The following is a 19,769-nucleotide window of genomic DNA, read 5'->3' on the forward strand; positions in this document are numbered from 1 at the left end:
CTCAAAAATGAAGAGGAATTTGAGGAGAGAGTTGTGATTGTTGACCAAGTGCCACCCAGCTCCGGTACGGGGTGAAGCAGATACACACACACACACCGTTTCTGCCTTGTGTTAAAGATTTATATTTGTACAAGTCTTCCTTCAGGACTTTAACCCCCGCTTGGAAGATGTCTTAGTTTCTTAGTGTTGCCAAAACAAAAATACCACAAATGTAGCTTTAATGAACAAAAATTTATTTTCTCATATTTCTGGAGACTAGTAGTCCAAATCAGGGGGTCTCTGCCATGTCAGTTCCTTCTGTGGGCCTCTCTCCTCATTTCTGGTGTCTGCCAGTAATCCTTCATGTTCTTTTGCTTGTAGATGGGTCCTCAGGTGACATCTGTCTTCCCCATGTGCGTCGGTTTCTGCATCTTCTATTTATGAGACACCACTCAGAAGTAATTAGGCTTCAGAACCATCCTACTCTGGCATGTCTTCATTGACATAACAAAAGAAAACCCTTTTTTCCAAATGGGGTCCTATTTATAGGAACAGGGATTAGGGTTTTCATATATTCTGGTGTGGGGGGCACAATTCAGTCTATACCAGAAGATGAGGGATGTCTAGCTAAATAATTGGTTCTCAATGTAAGAACATACTCCAGTGTTTTTCCTTCTGCCTTTAAAAGTCTATATTAAGCATTACAAGGAAAGTCATCATTCTGAATTGCTATTGTCTTTCAGCAAAGATTGGCCCAGATGCTGTTCTGGGGGCAGCAAGGCGTGGCCAAGAACCCTGAGGCAGCAATCGAGTGGTATGCCAAGGGCGCGCTGGAGACCGAGGATCCTGCATTAATATATGACTATGCCATTGTGTTATTCAAGGTAAGACTCACTTAATTTGTGCTGAAATTGTGTAATTCTTATCAGACTTCCTGAGCAGTTTCCTGTAGGCGTGTTGGCAAACAGGGAGCCTGTAATTGAAAAACTTAGTTTATGCTCTGTCACCTTTGATGGAAAGGGATATTTGCTAAGAAGGCAGAGTCAGATGCACTTCCCCAGCATTGTTTTCAATCATTAGTCCTATGTGTGGCACCTGGGTTCTCTCTCCTTTTGCAAGAAGCTTGCATTCTGGAAGAGACATCAGATCTATGGATTGGTGTGAGGCCACCAGCCCCCAAGGACAGTGCAAACTCGCCCCCAGGCAGAGTTCTCATTGAATCACTTCTTAAAGTGTATCCTTGGACTGGGTCCCAACAATGCCACTGATCAAAGCAAAGATCTTTGTTGGATGAATCCCTGAAACTATTGCCGAGATAATCTTTGGACTTTGAACCTTAAAACAAAACTATCCCCTGAAGTCTTCTTTGAACCAAAAAATAGCTTCTCTTGATTAGTAAAATACATCTGCTTTGAGCATTGTGCTCTTTTAAAGAATTATATATGTGAGATCGAATTGACAACGGCAGTTCGAAAGGTTGGATGGGAAGCTTAGGAGGAAGTGAGCTTATGTTACTGGTCGGGGAATAATTTGGAAAAGGATAACAAGAATGGGTAGTGCAACTTGAAGAATGTAATCAATGTCACTGAATTGTACACGTAGAAATTGTTGAAATGGTGTATCTTTGGTTGTGTATATTTTCACCAAAAAAAAAGATCTTGGTTTTAAGCCAATGAAAGAATGAGAGAAGGGTGGCAGGAGTTTTGTCCCAGGAGACAGAGGATGGGAGTTAAAGTCCCACCTCTGCCACCATCAGCTGTGTATCCTTGAGTCATCTGATCTCTTGTGACAGTGGTAATGACCTCAGATTGAATGACATAGATGAATGGGCTTTGGGAACTGTAAAATGCTGTGCCTTATGCCAAATGTACTTCATATATATTACATCGTTTAGAAGGAGCCCTGGTGGTGCAGTGGTTAAGTAAGCACTTGGCTGCTATCCCAAAGGTCAGCAGTTCAAATCTACCAGCCACTCCACAGGAGAAAGATAAGGCAGCCTCCTTCCATAAAGATTTATGGCCTTGAAAACCCTATGGGGCACTTCTACTCTGCCTTATAGGGTCACTATGAGTCAGAATCAACCTGATGGCAGTGTGTGGGTGGTGGAAGTACCATAGTGAATTAGGATCCCTGTTTATATAAACGGAAACAGGCACAAAAAGGTTTTGTAACTTGCTCAAGGTTGCACAACTGGTAAGTGTCAGACCTGGGATCCAGGTAGCCCGGCTTCAGGGTCTGTGCAGTCCGTGCTCAAACACAGAGATATGAATTCACCAATCTCAGAAAAGTAAAATTCTCTTGGCTCTTCAACTCTGTGTCTGTGGTTGAAGAAAGCAGCTGCCCCCAAATAGCAAGTGTCTTCAAACATGTCTATGTGTTCAGGTAGCCGGCCCACTCCCAGGACCACAGCTGTGGCCACTCACTGGTTAAAACCACGACTTCTGCTACATTTTTAGCTTTCCAAGCCCCACTAAAGCCTTTAAACCTACTGGTTGTTCTGGTTTCCAGACTCAGAGCCCAGGCCTTCTCCTTCCAGTTTTCAAATCAACATAGAAATTGTTTGAATCTTAGCCATATGCCAATGCACTAATGTGTTGATTCCACGAACAATCTTTGAAGGATGCCAAACTCTGTGCTAGATGGAGGGATAGATAGATGCAAGAGACATGTTCCCTAGCCCCTGGGGGCTCATTCACTGATGGGGAAGGCAGAGGACAGAAACAGGCACAGAGGAGAGGTACCTAATCGCGGGATTGGGGCTGTTCACTGTCCAAAATGCAGAGAAGACAAATGAGATATTATTTTTGCCCACTGGGAGCTCTCAGTCTAGAGGGAAAGACAAATACATAAATGAATTTGATGTAATGTTTCCTGGACAGAGCACTCATGGCACAGTGGTTAAATGCTCACCCACCAAACAAAAGGTCGGCAGTTTGAACCTACCAGCTGCTCCACAATAGAAAGACATGGCAGTCTGCTTCCATAAAGATTACAGCCTTGGAAACCCAAGGGGGCAGTTCTACTCTGTCCTATAGGGTTGCTATGAGTCAGAATTGACTCAATGGCAGTGGGTATGGGAATGTTTCCATATAGTGTAATGGTTAAGTACTCAGCTGCTAACCAGAAGGTTGGTGGTTTGAATCTACCCAGAGGCTCTATAGGAAAAAGACCTGGCAATCTGCTCCCGCAAAGATTATAGTCTAGAAAACCCTATGGAGCAGTTCTACTTTGTCACATGGGGGTTGCTATAAGTCGAAAATCAACTCAAGGAACCTAACAACAACAGTATTTCCTCAGGGTCTGATTTCCCCAACCTTTAAGCTTTTTTTGGTTTTTCTGCATTCTAAGTTATTCCTGGGTGGGATGAGAGACGCCTTTTATCAGCATCTCAGGTCGGATTTTTGCCTTTGGCCAGGAGGTCTCTTCAAGTGAAAGAACCCTTTGCAAAAGAACCCCACGCAGGAGAGAGAATGAAGAAAACTGAAGACACAGAAGGGAAAGATTATTCCAAAGCACTAAGGGACCACAACTACCACAACCTACACCAGACTGAGTCCAGCACAACTAGATGGTGCCCAGCTACCATCACTGACTACTCTGACAGGGCTTACAATAGAGGGTTCCAGACAGAGGTGGAGAAAAATGTAGAACAAAATTCTAACTCACAAAAAAAGACCCGACTTACTGGTCTGACAGAGACTGGAGAAATCTCAGGAGCATGGCCCCTCGACACCGTTTTAGCTCAGTAATGATGTCCCTCCTGAGATTCACCCTTCAGCCAAAGATTAGACAGGCCCATAAAACAAAATGAGACTAAATGGGCATACCAGCTCAGGGCAAGGACAAGAAGGCAGAAGGGACAGGAAAGCTGATAACGGGGAACCCAAGGTTGAGAAGGGGAGAGTGTGGATATGTCGTGGGGTTAACAACCAATGTCACAAAACAATGTGTATTGTTTAATGAGAAACTAATTTGCTCTGTAAACCTCTATCTAAAGTACAATAATAATAATAATAATAAAGAACCCCATACAGGAATGGGGCTTAGCAGTATCATGCCTGTGTGCATGTGTGGGTAGTAAGCTTATTGTATTCAACATGGCATCTCGGGGGTCATGGTCTTGGTTTGTCAGTTGAGTTCCATAAGAGTAAAGATTTTACTTGCACTGTGGCAACTGTCCTCCATTAATACATTCAGCGGATTGTTACTGAGTACTTACTATGTATGAAGGAGCCATGGTGGTGCAGTGATTAAGCGCTCAGCTGCTAACCAAAAGGTCAACAGTTCGAGCTCGCCAGCTGCTCCTCCAGACAAAGAGGTGGCAGTCTGCCTCCGTAAAGATTACAGCCTTGGAAACCCTATGGAGGAGTCCTGTGGAATCGCTGAGTTGAAGCTGACTCAACAGCAATAAAAAAAAAAAAAAAAATTTTTTTTCCAACAGGAATAGGCTTGGTTATTTCGGTTTTACTATGTATGAGGACTTTCTATTCATCTCACTTAACTGCTTCCAGCACTGCTACGAATTGTGTATAGTGCGTAGCCTTTGTACAAGAAGGTACCCCACTTCTGGTTAAAGTGCAAGTATGCTGGAGAAATCCCTGGCCTTGAAATCAGAATATCTGGGTTCTAGTTGCAGCTCTTATACAAAGACCAAAGACTACACAGCCTTCAGTATGGATTACACCCTCAACATAAAGAAAAGAAAAATCCTTACAGCCGGACCAATAAACAACATCATGATAAACAGAAAATATTGAAGTTGTCAAGGGTTTCATTTTACTTGGATCCACAACCAATGCCCGTGGAAACGGCAGTTAAGAAATCAAACGACGTATTGCATTGGGCATATCTACTGCAAACGACCTCTTTAAAGTGTTAAAAAGCAAAGATGTCAACCTGAGGACTAAGGTCTGCCTGACTCAAGCCATGGTGTTTTCAATTGCCTCATATGCATGCGAAAGCTGGACAATAAATAAGGAAGACCGAAGAATTATGGTGTTGGCAAAGAATATTGAACATACCCTGGACTGCCAGAAGAAGTTCAGCCAAAATGCTCTTTAGAAGCAAGGATGATACGACTTCATCTCACATACTTTGGAGGAACCAGTCCCTGGAGAAGGACATTATGCTTGGTAAACTACAGGGTCAACCAAAAAAAAGGAAGACCCTCAATAAGATGGGTTGACACAGTGGCTCCAACAATGGTCTCAAACATAGCAATGATTGTGAGGATGACACAGGACCGGGCTGTGTTCTGTTGTACATAGGGTTGCAACTTGATGGCACCTAACGACAACAGTTGCAGCTCTGGGGGCAGTGGTGGTTCAGTGATAGAATTCTCATCTGCCATGCAGGAGACCCGGGGTCAATTCCTGGCCAATATACCTCATGCACAGCAACTACCCATCTATACTGGAGGCTTGTATGTTACTACGATGCTGAGTAGATTTCAGCAGAGCTTCCAGACTAAGACCGACGTGGAAAAAAAGGCCTGGAGATCTACTTTGGAAAATCAGCCAATGAAAACCTCAAGGATCACGATGGTCCGATGGGGTCGCCATGAGTTGGGGCCGACTCGACAGCTGCTAACAACAACAGTTGCAGCTCTAACTGGGGGGCTTTGGACAAGTCAACCTCTCTGGGCTCCAGTTCTATTCCTTTAAAACAAAGTAGTTGGAGAAGATAAACTTTGAGTTCAGCCAGGCCCTAATATTCTGTGATTTGGTCTTCCGATGCTTTTCCAGAACTCCAAACAATTGTCTCAATGACCCATCCAGTTTTTACAAGTAGCCTTTTATGTCCTGTTCTCCTTCTTCCTTTTTAATTAAATGAAGTAATGATGCATTCTGAAAATAATTTGATCATCCACTTTGCTTCAGTTCATTGATTTTGTTAAACAGGTAAGTTAATGTTTAGTAGAAACTTGGTTTATGCATTTTAACCTGTTGCTGGATTCATGATTTTATTTTGGGTCCTGAAAATAAAAAGGCAAACGTATCCTATAGAAGGAGATTAAGAATCATTACACTGACTCAGCATAAAACTGAAACGTACAGGGGAAAATACAGTGTGGCGGTTATGAGCTTGGATTCTGGAGCCCACCTTAAAAAAAAAACCAAAACCAAACTCATTGCGGTCAAGCTGATTCCAACTCATGGTGACCTCATGTGTTTCAAAATATAACTGCACTCCATAGGGTTTTCAATGGCTGCAATTTATGGAAGTAGATTGCCAGACCTTTCTTCTGTGGCACTGCTGGGTGGATTTGAATGGCCAACCTTTTGATTAGTAGTCTAGTGCAAACTGCTTGTACCACCCAGGGAGCCCACCTACCTGGATTCAAATCCTTCTTACCATTCTTTGTGACTCTGGGCAATTTTCGTGGCCTCTTGGTGCCTCAGATGGGAATAATAGAAGTACCTTGAATGGGGTTGCTATAAGGATTAGATGACATAGTGATGGAAAGGACAATGCTTGGCCCACATTAATTAACACAGGAATGTTCACTGTCTTCATTTAACGTAAAGCTGTATATTTAAATGGGGGCATTGGTGGTTCAGTGGTAGAATTCTTGCCTTCCATGAGGGCGACCCAGGTTCAAGTCCTGGCCAGTGCACCTCATGTGCAGCTACCGCAACATCAGCGGAGGCTTGATTGTTGCTATGATGCTGAATAGGTTTTAGTGGAACTCTCAGACTAACACAGGCTAGGAAGAAAGGCCTAGCAATCTACTTCCAAAATCAGTCAGTGAAAAGGCTGTGGCTCAACTGATCATGGGGGTGGCGCAGGGCCAGGCAGCATTTCGTTCTGTTATGTATGGGGTCACCATGAGTTGGGGGCCAACTCGATGGCAATAAAGGACAGCAAGTGTTTAAATAGAGTTAATAGCTATGTACATAGCAAAGCCTTCTCACATTCTGAACACATGTGACCCTGTCAATGACTGTGTCTAAATCCAGGAGGACTCCATGGGGCACATGGAGTGTGCGTGTCATTAATAGACAGCCTGAGATTGAATGCAGCAGGGGTTTTCTCTTCTGGCTTCCCTTGCCAGGCATCTTCAATGTCAGGCATCTTCACTGCCAGGCATCTTCACTGCCAGGCATCTTCACTGCCAGGCATCTTCACTGTCAGGCAAGGGAAGCCCCACCCTCAGACTCACCATTTCTCCACGTGGGCCTCCACGCTGATTTGTGTAACTACACAGAGTTCCTCTCTTATAACAAGCACCCCAACGCCCATTTCTCTCCTTGTTGGACAAACCACTTCTGCTGGCAAAACTTGATTTTGCTGGAAGAACTTTGTTAGTTTCTGTCAGTCTCTGTGACAGCCGATTCTGAGAGGTCCTGTCCCCTTCAGGGCTGGGTTTCAAGCTGGCTCTGAAGCTATGGTGTTCTTCCCTGTGGACTCAGCCAGAATGAGCAAGGCTGCAAGTCACAGCCTAATAACTCTTGACTCTCCAATGCAGATAAAGTGATTCATCTGCCTGGAAAATTAGATAATCCCCCGAGGAATACATTCGGGGTGGCCAAACTCATTAAACCTTCTCCACGGCTCCTCCCAACGGCACCTTTGGACTGATGGGGCTGCGATTTACTCTATGAGGAATGGGGAATTTTATCTCTCTGCGAAGCAGGGATTTTTGAGGTTCGTGGCCTCTGCTCCACAATCCTAAACAAAATACAGATGATGGTGCTGATAATGGACCGTCATTGCATATGGAATTCTTTGAGGTTAGGTTTTTTGTTTGGAAGGTTTGGGTTTTACTTGTTCATATTTCACATTGGACACTGAAATGTTTCTGTGATGCTTTTGAGTGCACTCTGTTTATTTTCTTCATCATTGTTGCTGTTTGTCATTGTTTAGGGTCAAGGAGTGAAAAAGAACAGACGGCTCGCTTTAGAGCTGATGAAGAAGGCAGCTTCCAAGGTAACACTCTTGCATCTTGTAGCAGGGAAACATTTCCACCACACACACCCACACTCTCACAAGTTTAAAAGGAAATGTGGTGGGGAGGGGTCATGGCAGTGCAGTGATTAGCAAATTTTTGAGTTACAACACATCCAGAAACCCGCCACAATGGAGACAGCAAATTTCAAAAGCTGAATTCACCTTACAGTAAATAGGATTTGTGCCCATTTTGTTTGAAGGCTAAAATTATAATCACAGGCTGCCCTGATAACAGGCAGTGGGGCTCCTTGAAATTGAATGGGCTTAAATGCTATTGAATCAGGAAAACCAAAAGCCTGATCCTTTGAAGGTTAACCCTATCATGTCCAAATACATTTCCCTTCTTGGGTTTCAATAATGGAACTGTTTGTCAAGTTTATTGCAGGGTTTATGAGCTATTTGTTTTTCTCACTGTTTACTCTTCAATGGTGTCTGTGTGCCAGCTAATTTGCATGCAAACACCACACCCACCCAGTGCATACACACCCACATTTGCACACTCACATGCACATGCTTACAGATTTGCAAATAAATAGATTTGTAGAAACCACTATAATTCTACAACCTTGACAGGCAGTTGTCAGTTGCTGTTAAATGAATTGTGACTCGTGGCAACCCCATGAGTGCAGAATAAAACTGCTTCATAGGGTTTTCGAGGCTGTGACCTTTCAGAAGCAGATTGCCAAGCCTGTCTTCCAAGATGCCTCTGGGTGGGTTATGGGTTCAAAATGCTAATAGTCGAGTGCCTAACTGTTTGCACCATCCAGGGACTCCATACAACCTTGAAAGTGTTCTTTATATCCCTCCTGGCTTTTGGATATGCTTCTATCCACAAGGCTGACAGTATTTGTCCACTCAATGACGACTTAAAATAATCATGCTGAGTATTCTTTCTCATTCCCTTTTGTTACGGAGCTCAGAGCTCAGACTGTCATCTTTCTGTACAGCAGGGAGTTGGAGCATGGAGTAAGAAAGCCAAGAGACTTTTCCTCTTTCTGTGTGGTGTCAGGAGCCGTGGCGGTGCAATGGTTAAGAGCTCGAACCACAGAAGGTTGGCAGTTTGAATCCACCAGGCACTCCTTGGAAACCCTATGGGGAGGTTCTGCTCTGTCCTATAGGGTCGCTATAAGGTCTCTATGAGTTGGAACTGACTCAACAGCAACAAGTTTGGTTTTTGGTTTGGTGTGGTATCAAGAGGGCACTTGACCCAGAGGAAGGGAACGTGCTGATATGCGCTCTCAGCTCCTGAACCCAAAGAATTATAAGGCAGGAGTAGAAAAGCAGCTTAATGGTGTCATTGAGGGCCTTAATTCCAGCTGTTGTTGTTACGTGCCTTTAAGTTGATTTCAACTTGTAGCAACCCCCACGTAACCTTTCAGTTAGCAGAGGAGCAATTAACCGTCATCGTGCCAGTAGGGCCCCAGAGTCGCCTAAAATGGGTGTTTTCTGATACGTATCTCTTTAGCCATCCTAGTGGTAAATTGGAGCCCTCGTGTCACAGTGGGTTAAAGAGCTGGGCTATTAACTGAAGGGTCGGTGGTTCGAATCCACCATCTGCTCCTTGGAAACCCTATGGGGCAGTTCTGCCCTGTCCTGTAGGGTTACTATGAGTTGGAATCGACTTGATAGCTATGGGTTTAGCGGTAAATTGATGTCTCTATACTTTATTTTGACTGAATTTTTAGCACAACTTAAATGGGTACCAGGGAAATGCAGTTCTATGGCCTGGAGCCGTCATATCCTTCACAGTGTTAACTGATTTCTCACCCATTCTCTCAGCAAGGAGTAACTAAGCCCCCACTCTTTGTCCAGCACCCCATGGTGAAGATCGCATTTACTTTTGGTTTTTGCAGTTAGTCACGTGGAGGCAGACCTGTTGACTGAGTTGGCTAAATGTCCAGAACTAGTTCTGGTGACTAAGCAATAAGACAGGGTTTCTTATGAGACCCCTGAGCTGGGACCAAAGGCGTTTCCTAAAGAGGAGTTCTTATCTGTTCTGAGTGATGACAGATACCTTCAAATAAGACTATAGCCTCTCAAAATCCATTTTTATGTGTACATCCTGTAGGGTTATTCCAAAGCTGGTTCTTGTCACTTGTCACTACCTGCTCAGTAGTGGAGTTGTCCTTCCATCCAGGAGACCTGGGTTTGATTCCTGGCCACTGCACCTCATGTGCAGCCACTACCCATCTGTCAGTGGGGACTTGTGTATTGCTGTGATGCTGAACAGGTTTCAGCAGAGCTTCTAGACTAAGTCAGGCTAGGAAGAAAGGCCTGGCAACCTACTTCTAGAAATCAGCCAGTGAAAACCCTATGGATCACAATGGCCTGATTTGCAGTGAATCATGGGATGCTGCACAGAACCAGGCAGCATTTTGTTCTGTTGTGCATGGTGTCACCATGGGTCAGGGACTGACTCAAGGGCAACGAACAACATTACTTCATTAAAATTCATCCTGCAGTGCTTATCAGGAGCCTACCTCACACCAGGCGCTGTACTAGGCTCAAGAAGAATGCCTCTAGATTGGATTTATGCCACTGACACTCTCTCAAGCCATTCTCTAAGATCGTACATATTTTGGGGACCTGCAGATATGAGCCCTACTCTCAGTCTTGAGGATATAGGATTTGGATTCCACTTTGTTTGGTATCAGCATGGATGTCTTTCATTCATTAATCCAATATTTATTGAATGTTACTGTGTGCCAAGCACTGAGATAGGTGTTTAGGATACACAACAAAGATCCCTGTCTTTGTGGATCTATCGGTTCTAGTGGGCTTTGTTAGCTTCTTTTTTCAGGCCTTCCTTATACCCTGATTACAACAGAAAAACTCCGAGGCATAGTTGCTGCACACTGAAAAGGCTACAGGCTGGTACTTCAGCATCTGTTTTTGTTAAGGGACACCCAATTTTTACTTGTGAAAGGGGGAGCTAAGGAAGTTTATTTCCACACTTAGATTCTGACTAGGTCCCTGGGTGGCATAAATGGTTTCCACCATTACTACTAACTTAAAGGCTTGCAGTTCAAACCCGCCCAGCAGCACCGTAGAAGGCATGGCTAAGTGCTTCCGTGAAGATTATAGCCCAGAAAATGCTATGGAGCATTTTACTCTGTAGCACATGGGGTCACCATGAGTCGGAATCGACTAGATGGCAACAGATTTGGTTTTCAGTTTTTTTAGGCTCTGACTTACCAAGCCTCATAGATGCAAGGACACTATTTGCCCCTCCAATTCTCTTCCCCCGTCCCTCCCCCTCCACCTTGTTCATGGTCTTTTGGGCCTGGTAGGAGGTGAGGAATGAGAGCACCAGGTGCCAGTGCCCAGGCGTGCACACCGACTTGGTGGTTAGCAGGAGCCTTCACAACCAGGCTGGACGGGGCCGTACCAAAGCGAGTCGGGGAACCTGATAGAATGAACTCAGCAAGAACAAGGAGGCTCAAGGCTAGTTGTACATGGACAGGCCCTTGCCTGGTACCAGACACAAGTTTAGACCCAGTTCTGAAACCTGTCTCCACCCAACCCCCCCACCCCTGCCTCAGCCTCTGAAGTCCCAGGGATACTAAGCAGTCCCAAAGCACCTGCGCTTAGCAAGTAGGCTGTCGTGGCTGCCCCCTCTGAGGGTTGGTGGTGTTCAGGGCAGAGTAATCAACAGATGGGCAGGCGGGTCACCTAGAAACCATCCTGGCCAGGGCAGTCTTCAGGCCTCCTGTCACAGTCAGGTACTCATGAATTTCAAGGGCACTGTTGATACCGCAGGCAATGAGGGGCCTTTTGGAGACAAGGGCATTGCATAAGAGCCTGTAGGACTGAGAGATGATTTGAGGGTCAGCATCACTGTTGAGCTGGGACTGAAATCCCAGCAGCAGCCGGATGAAATCCACCTGGGAAGACTCTGAGGCAGTCTCCTGTTTTCTAGCACTTAGCTTTTCTTTAATGCCATCTGCCCTGACAAAGAGAAAAGGAAGGTTTTGCTTAGGCTCAGGCAGAATGTTTTTGCAACAGTTGCTTCCAGTGTGTCTTTAGATTTCCTTTCATAAGAATGATAACTTTTTTCTTGTTTTTCTGAAATTCAGGGTTTGCATCAGGCAGTCAATGGCCTGGGATGGTATTACCACAAATTCAAGAAAAATTATGCGAAAGCAGCAAAATACTGGTTAAAAGCAGAAGAAATGGGGAACCCAGATGCATCATACAATCTTGGAGTCCTGTATTTAGATGGCATTTTCCCAGGCGTCACTGGAAGGAATCAAGTGAGTAGGACTTCAGACCAGTTCTGCAGCTTCTAGTCAATCTCTTGACCATCGTGCATGGTGGAAGGTGTACTGTGTGCCCAATCTAGACTAGGCACCGTGGGAGGTACAGACACAATCCAAGACACAGACCCAGTCTCCGAGGAACTCAAAGGTCCAGTTAGGAAGACAAGTCAGTGAAGAGCAAAGGACTGCATTTAATCAAGTACCACATGTGTGATAAATGGCATGACCCAAACAGAGCTCTGAAAAGGGGAAAGGGTGAAGGCCAAAGAGTCAGAAAGGCTTCTTGGAGGAGGAATGCTTGAACTGAGGGGAGCAGGGGGAATGACAAGGGGAGAATGAGCCTTGTCTGTTTGAGCAAGAGATGGTACAGACACTGATCTTACAAGAAGCAAAGAGCTGGATCCAGATAGGGTTGCCTGGCCTGCGACCAGATTTAATAGTAATGAAAGCAACAAGGACAAGATGTAGTATTTATAGAGCATTTCCTTTGTGCCAGACACTGTACAAAGCACTTTACATGCACAGTCTTGTTTAGTCCCAACCATGCTCTGTGATATCTACTATTATTATGTCCATCTTACAGGATAAGCAACCAAGGCTATGAGCAGTTATTTACTCGGTCATACTTTTTTTTTTTTAGTGGAGCCAAGGTCTGAACCTAGGTGTGAAATGGAAGTCCTTGTTATTGATAATAATATTGATGATGGTAATCATAATCCGAGCACTATTACATTCAACAAAACTTATTGAATTTATTGAAGCCATTCTGTGCCAGGCACTGTTCTAGACACTGGGGATACAGTAGCAGACAAATTACCACTGTTATGAAGCTTACATTCTAGTGGGGGGAGAAAGACAGTCAACAAATGCATATATGATATAAGGTGATAAGTGTTATGGGACAAACTAAAACAGGGTAAAGGGTGGAGGCTGGGGGATGCTATCTTATAAAGGACATTAGAGAAGGCCACTCTTATATAGTGACATTGTACAGGCTCCTACAGGAAGTATGGGAGCAAGCCTTGCAGATGTGTGGCAGAAGAACGTTCCAGAGGGAAGGAACAGTCAGAGCAAAGCCTTCTCCCCCATGAGACAGAAACAGGCTTGACTTGTTTGAGGGACAGTAAAATAGGGGGCCAGAATGGCAGGAGAGGAGAGCAGGAGTGAGGGGGAGGGGCAGGAAGACGCTGTCAGAGGTAGTGGAACCAGTCATGCGAGAACTTTGCTTTCTCCTTAAGGGAGATAGGAAGCCGCTGGACAGTTTTGAACAGGGAAATGACATGCTATGTTTAAAAAACGCTCCCACTAGATTCTCGTGGAGACTACGATTGAATGGAGACAAGGGTGGGAGCTGGGGGTTAATACTTTGAATCCAAGTGAGAAAGGATGGTGGATGGGGCCAGGGAGACATCAGTGGAGGGGCTGAGAGGTGATTGGCCGATTGGCTGATGGATTGCTTATGTGAAAGCAGTCAGGGATGCCTCCAGGGTGTCTGGCATTTATTGAGATGGAAAGAATGTAGGTGGCATTTATTGAGATGGCAGGACTGTGGCAGCATTAGGTTAGGGGCAGGGGGATTGGAAGATTATCCTTTGTGAAGCAGTGTGCTAAACCTCGAGAATATATTGTCTCATTTAATCCTTGCAACCACCTCTCACGCTAGGTATAATCAGAAACCACGTTTTTCAATTGGAGAAATAACATGCCGAAGGTTACACAGCTAGTAAGGAGTAGAGTTAGGATTTGAACCTAAGCCTGTCTCATCCAAGCCCACGCTTTTAAAAACGACAGTTAACTGCTTCAGAAAAATAATAGTAATTGGTGGAAAGTATGCCGGTCTAAGTGTTTGTTTTATTTTTCCCTCTCCCTCTCTGTGATTATGAGGTTGTGTATTTTTATGCATTGCAAATGTCTGGTAACCCTCCCACACATCTGCAAGCATGGATTTTTTATTGTCATATTCTAATTCTCACCTTCCTACTGGAAGTGTAATTTTTGTACATGAGTTTGAAGAGAGGTATTAAGCAAAGTTAGGAAAGCAAATGCCGGAATTTTCACCTGATGTGAAATCTGTCATCTGATAAGAGTTTTCTGTCTAGCTGGTCAGGGTTATGCGAGGATCAGCGAGATAGCACCAAGATTTAGTACTTATGTGTGTTGTCTTATTTGTTGGGTAAACTTAATCAACAGAACAGCTGAGGCAAGGTCATTACTTCCGAGAGGCTGTCTTCTGCAAAAGAGTTTTTTTTTTTTTTTCCTGGAACTCTTGTTTGAATTGGTTTTTTTAAAGGTATCAGAAGTCAGAAGCCTGTGGTATTGCTATCTGAAAGTACCTCACCATCCTGGCTCCCATGAAACCAGCCTGGGCAGGAGGACTCCTCACTAATGCAAGTGGTGTTTATTAATCTCTCTTTACAGACTCTGGCTGGTGAATATTTCCATAAGGCTGCGCAAGGCGGACACATCGAAGGGACCTTGTGGTGTTCTCTCTACTATATCACGGGCAACCTGGAGACATTCCCTAGAGATCCTGAGAAAGCTGTTGTGTAAGAATCTGTCAAATATTAGCTATGAAGGAGAAGTGGTATACTATATTAACTATGCCTGAGAAAACGGAATTCCTCTTTCTTTTTTTTTGTCTATTAAAAAAAATAGGTTTTATTTTTATCAGAGCATGCACATAGTTTAAAGAGCCAAATAATTTGATAAGGCTAATCAAGGAAAACAGGAAATCTCTGTTCAACAACTACCCCTCCCCCGCCACCAAAGGAAAAAAAACTCATTGCCATTGAGTAGAACTGCCCCACAGGGTTTCCAAGGAGCGGCTGATGGATTTGAATTCCCAACCTTTTGGTTAGCAGCCAGACGGTTAACCACTGCACCACCAGGGCTCCTACCAGCTACCTGTTCCCCTTCTATTTCCTACTCTCTTCAGTAAATCACTTTCAGTCTTTTAATTATGTCTTTTTTATTTACTTTTGTCTCTAAATATTATTCGACTATTTCTTGGTATTTTCGTCATGCCAGAAACTCTTTACTGTCGAGTCGATTCTGACTCATGGCAACACTACGTGTTACATGGTAGAACTGAGCTCCATAGGTTTTTCTTGGTTGTATGTAGTCTTTATGAAAGGAGCCTTGGTGGTACAGTGGTTAAACGCTCAGCTACTAATCAAAAGGTTGGCAGTTTGAACCCATCCATCAGCTCCACAGTAGAAAAGACCTGGCGATCTGATCCCATAAAGAGTATAGGGTAGAAAACTCTATGAGGCAGTTCTGCTTTGTCACATGGGGTTGCTATGAGTCAAACATCGACTCAGCAGCATCCAACAACAACAATCTTTACGACAGCAGATCTCCAGACCTTTCTTCCGGGGCCCTACTGGGTGGGTTCAAACCGCCACCTCTTCAGTTGGTAATGGAGCTCAAACCTCACCACACAGCGGGCATTCTTTAAGGATGTCCCACTGTGGAAGACATATAGTTCTCTTTAGCTTTGCCACTTCTACCATCACACATATTCATACTTCTCACATGTCTCTCATCTTCCCAATAAGCATATCATACTTTTGGTTAGATTGGTATCAAAGTTCACATTATTACAACCATGTAAATGCTATTCCCACCTGAGCCTTGTAGTATGCTATGGCTACTTTTTCTTTCTTGTGCAACTCTTTGTTCTCTGTGGAATGATAATTATTTTTATTGTTTATTTGATTAGCTGTGTGCTTAACCTTTTCTATGTACTTGCTGTCCAAATTCTCCTCCAGTTGTCTAAATCCCCTCTCAATATATTCAGACCCATCAGGTATTAATCTTTTTGGAGGCATTGCTCCTGGAGTTTCAGGGCATAGCTCTTGTGCTGGGATTAACTTCATCATCATTGTCAGGGTTCTTTTCCCCTCATCTCTGTCTTAAGCTGGTTTTCCTCTTTGCTCGACCATTTCCTCCTCTTTCTGGATGTACTCGTACATTTTGGGGGAGAACATTGTCCAGTAGCTTCCTGAAGAGTGGTGAACAGGAGACACGTTTTCAAGGCCCTGCATCTCTGAATATGTGTTACAGGAATCGGCAAATTGTGACCCATGGACCAAATATGACTGTTGCTTGTTTTGTATGCCCTCAGGAACTAGGAATGGTTTTTACATTTTTAACCAAAAACCAAACCAGTTGCCATTGAGTTGATTCTGATTCATGACGAATCCATGTGCGACAGAGTAGAACTCTGCGCCGTTGGGTTTTCCATGGCTGGTTTTTCAGAAGTAGATCATCAGGCCTTTCTTCCCAAGTGCCTGTGGGTGGATTTGAACCTCCAACCTTTTGGTTAGCAGCTGAGCACAGCAGCCATTTGCACCACCCAAGGACTTTACAGTTTTAAAATGTTGTAGAACAAACAAGCAAACAAATATACAGGAGTAATATGTAACAGAGACCATACGTGGCCCGCAAAGCTGAAAATATTTACTATCTTGCCCATTACAGAAAAAATGTTTGCAGACTGATGCTTTAGATCACCTTTACACCTATAGTCTGCCTCTCCAAAAAGTTGTTTTTCGTAAGACATTTGTTTGCAAACCCATCCTGACCTGAACTCAGTGACAAAACTTGACTCGAACTGACTTATGGCTTTTTATCATTGAATAGAATAGAATAATGTGAATATTAATATTTTTCTTGGATATTCTTGTTATTCTTTGTTAATTAATTCTAGTTTAATTCCACTGTGATCAGAGAACATATTCTGAATGACTTCAGTCCTTTGAAATTTGTTGAGGTGTGTTAAAATCTCCCACTATGAGGGACAATGCTAGTCTTTTATTTGGGGGTATTTAGTCTGTTTGCATTTAATGTAATTATGAAAATATTTGATTTTAAAAGTACCATTTTACTGTTTATTTTCCATTTGTCCTATCTGTTCTTTGTTCCTTTTTTCTCCTCCTTGCTCTTCTTTTGTATTAATCAGGTATTTTTTAAAAATCATTCTATTTCTTCCTTCTATTAGCTCATTATGTATACATTGTTACAGTATTTTAGTGGTTGTAAAGATTATAGAAGACTAGTTCATTATTAGCAAACACCTCTAGAGTAAATTAGGGGACAGAAACAAAATACATGAAACTTTATAAACAGTAAACATGTTTTAATGTAGAGAGTATTAGAATTCATGGAAAAAATATATTGTTTCATTTGGGTGGGTGTTTTTCAGTATGTGACTTACGTACTCTTTGTTTCCGTAAATAACAACTTCTAAGCATTCACAAGAAAGGACACTGAATGTAGAGCTCTCAAAATGCATCTTGCTTTATCTTCTTAACATTGAGTTCTAGTTTGTTGCTCTATAAAAATTCTAACAAGCAAAATATTCCCCAAGTGGGATTTATTGTGATCGCATGAAGAAAAAGGCGATTATTTAATTTGCCACAGTTTGCATATTTTCTTTCCTCTTTCTTTTTCAGATGGGCAAAGCATGTAGCTGAGAAAAATGGCTACCTGGGCCATGTCATTCGCAAAGGCCTCAACGCCTACCTGGAAGGCTCATGGTAAGCTTGGGACCCACATCAGAGCAAACTTTCTCAGCCCTTATCTTTCTGTCAGTATAGTCTTATGAGATGGAGTCTTAAAATGCAACCAGAAAAGCAATTTGCAGAGAAATCACGCCTTCCTAGTAATGATATTCAGAGTATCAGGAACTGATTTGCTGTTGATTGGCAAACATAACATTTCCATGTTTAATTATACACAAGAATTAGTTCTCTGGCAGACTGGGGAGGGAAGCATCCACATTGATCAAGTTGAGAGACACACGCACAAATACGATGATTTCTCTTCCCTGCAAGCTTGTCCCTCTTGGTTTTGGAGGCTGGAGACAGCAAAGGAGACCTCAGCTGAGACCTTCTGCCAGGCCACAGAAAGTCCAGAGTTTTCACCTTTTTTACAGGAAGAAGAGAGACCAACACGTTTAGGGATTAGGCTACATCCTTCCATAGATATTTTACTGCATCTTCCGTGTCCACAAGCCTGGGATTGCTGGAGCTTACTCACTAGACCTTCAGCGTTGCAGCCAGACTCCCCTTCTTTCCAGTCTTCTTCTGATAGAGTTAGTAAATCTCATCCTATAGTACATGGATGGGACAGAACATGAGGACTTACAAATACCCCTGTTTGTTATCTCTTGCTGATTTTACCAGTAAGGAAACATCTCTTCAGGCTTTACTTGACTTCTTTTTTTTTTTTTTTTCTTCTTCTGCCAGTCCTTGCACTCCATCTTAGTTTTCTCATGGGCAACATTTTCTTGGCTGGTTGATTGCCTAAATGATTTGGGTAGTTCAGTAATAACTAAGAAAGATACGCAAATCAGCACGTATCCCATTGGTCCACTGCCTCAAAGACATTAGACCAGACCTAGCATCAATCACACTCTGATATGAACCTTAATTAAAAATTAAAATATAAGTCAAAAGGATACCATTTTCTCCTTTGGTCCACTGGTACACAGGCAACCAAAAGCATAGTAATGAGCAAGAATCTTAATCAGAGAATGCAAGGGAAATGATCTAAGTGAAAAAGCACAATAGAGAAATGTTTATTACTTTAACATAATCTTGTTTTAACTTTTTTCATGAATAGCCATGGTTGTGCCATTCCTTTTATTTTTAGGTAAATTTTTTTTTATTGTGATAAATATGTATGTATCAAAACATTTGCCATTTCAACAAGAAATATTTATTGTTATTATCATTCTGTGAACATGTATTATCAGTGGCCACACTTTGCACAACAGGAAAGGAAATTTGGTTAAAGTACTGTTTTCCCACTGATACACCCTACGACTTTTCTCGTGTTTTGAGCATCAACTCACAAAACACCCAAATTTGATTTTAAATTATTCTGTTTCTCACCCTCCAAGTCTACTACCCTCTGCCCCCTACAAGCTTCTTAGAGTAAATTAAGCAATCATTTAGCAAGGGGTTTATATGTAGGAGTTTCCCAAAGGGAGAGCATGTCTGTAAATATCCTCCACCAAGATAGCTGACACTGTTTTTCCCGTAAAGAGAGTGTCTTTGTTAATACTTCGCCTGCCCTGCTCTCCTTATTATACGCAGCCACAACGTGGAATTTTTTGAGGCTGGGCTAATGGCAGTGGGCGAAGACTAAAGTGCTTTCTACATTGAGTTTTAATTTTGTTCAGTACTGAATACTTGTACACATCACTTGTACGCTTGAATACTGAGGACATGTAAATGCAGAGTACCTTGACATAAAGCTGTAGGGGATGCTACAAGTAGGGCTCACCGTCTCTTCAGGGACTTTGCTGCCTCATCTCTTCCTTCATGCTGAACTACCTGGAGTTTCTCATTTGTCTGGCCTTTGGGCCTTTGCTGTTCCCTCTGCCTAGAACCTGTTGCTGTTGAGTCAGTTCCAACTCATAGCAACCCTACAGGACAGAGTATGGTTTCCAAGGAGCAGCTGGTGGATTTGAACTGCCGGCCTTTTGGTTAGCAGCCGAGGTCTTAGCCATTGTGCTACCAGGGCTCCTAGAAGAGCTGCCTAATTCCTGCCCACTAATTCCTTACTCCGTTT

At 43.2% G+C, this 19,769-nt stretch overlaps 1 protein-coding gene across 9 annotated transcripts in view; it reads left to right on the forward strand.

The window, feature by feature from the left end:
- SEL1L3 (SEL1L family member 3) overlaps window positions 1-19,769 on the forward strand; it is a 144,449-nt gene that overhangs the window by 95,628 nt on the left and 29,052 nt on the right. For 8 of the 9 annotated variants that reach the window (XR_010322145.1, XM_064285989.1, XM_064285995.1 and 5 more), the window contains 5 exons: window positions 723-863; window positions 7,846-7,908; window positions 12,006-12,182; window positions 14,607-14,734; window positions 17,645-17,728. Coding sequence is in view for 8 of the 9 variants with exons in the window: in XM_064285989.1 (XP_064142059.1) it covers window positions 723-863; window positions 7,846-7,908; window positions 12,006-12,182; window positions 14,607-14,734; window positions 17,645-17,728 (593 nt within the window). In the remaining variant the exon portion in view is untranslated. The remainder of the gene's footprint in view (window positions 1-722; window positions 864-7,845; window positions 7,909-12,005; window positions 12,183-14,606; window positions 14,735-17,644; window positions 17,729-19,769) is intronic. The other variant, XM_064285991.1, reaches the window with a different exon arrangement.

This window comes from Loxodonta africana, chromosome 5 (assembly GCF_030014295.1).
Source record: "Loxodonta africana isolate mLoxAfr1 chromosome 5, mLoxAfr1.hap2, whole genome shotgun sequence".
Lineage (NCBI taxonomy): Eukaryota > Metazoa > Chordata > Mammalia > Proboscidea > Elephantidae > Loxodonta > Loxodonta africana.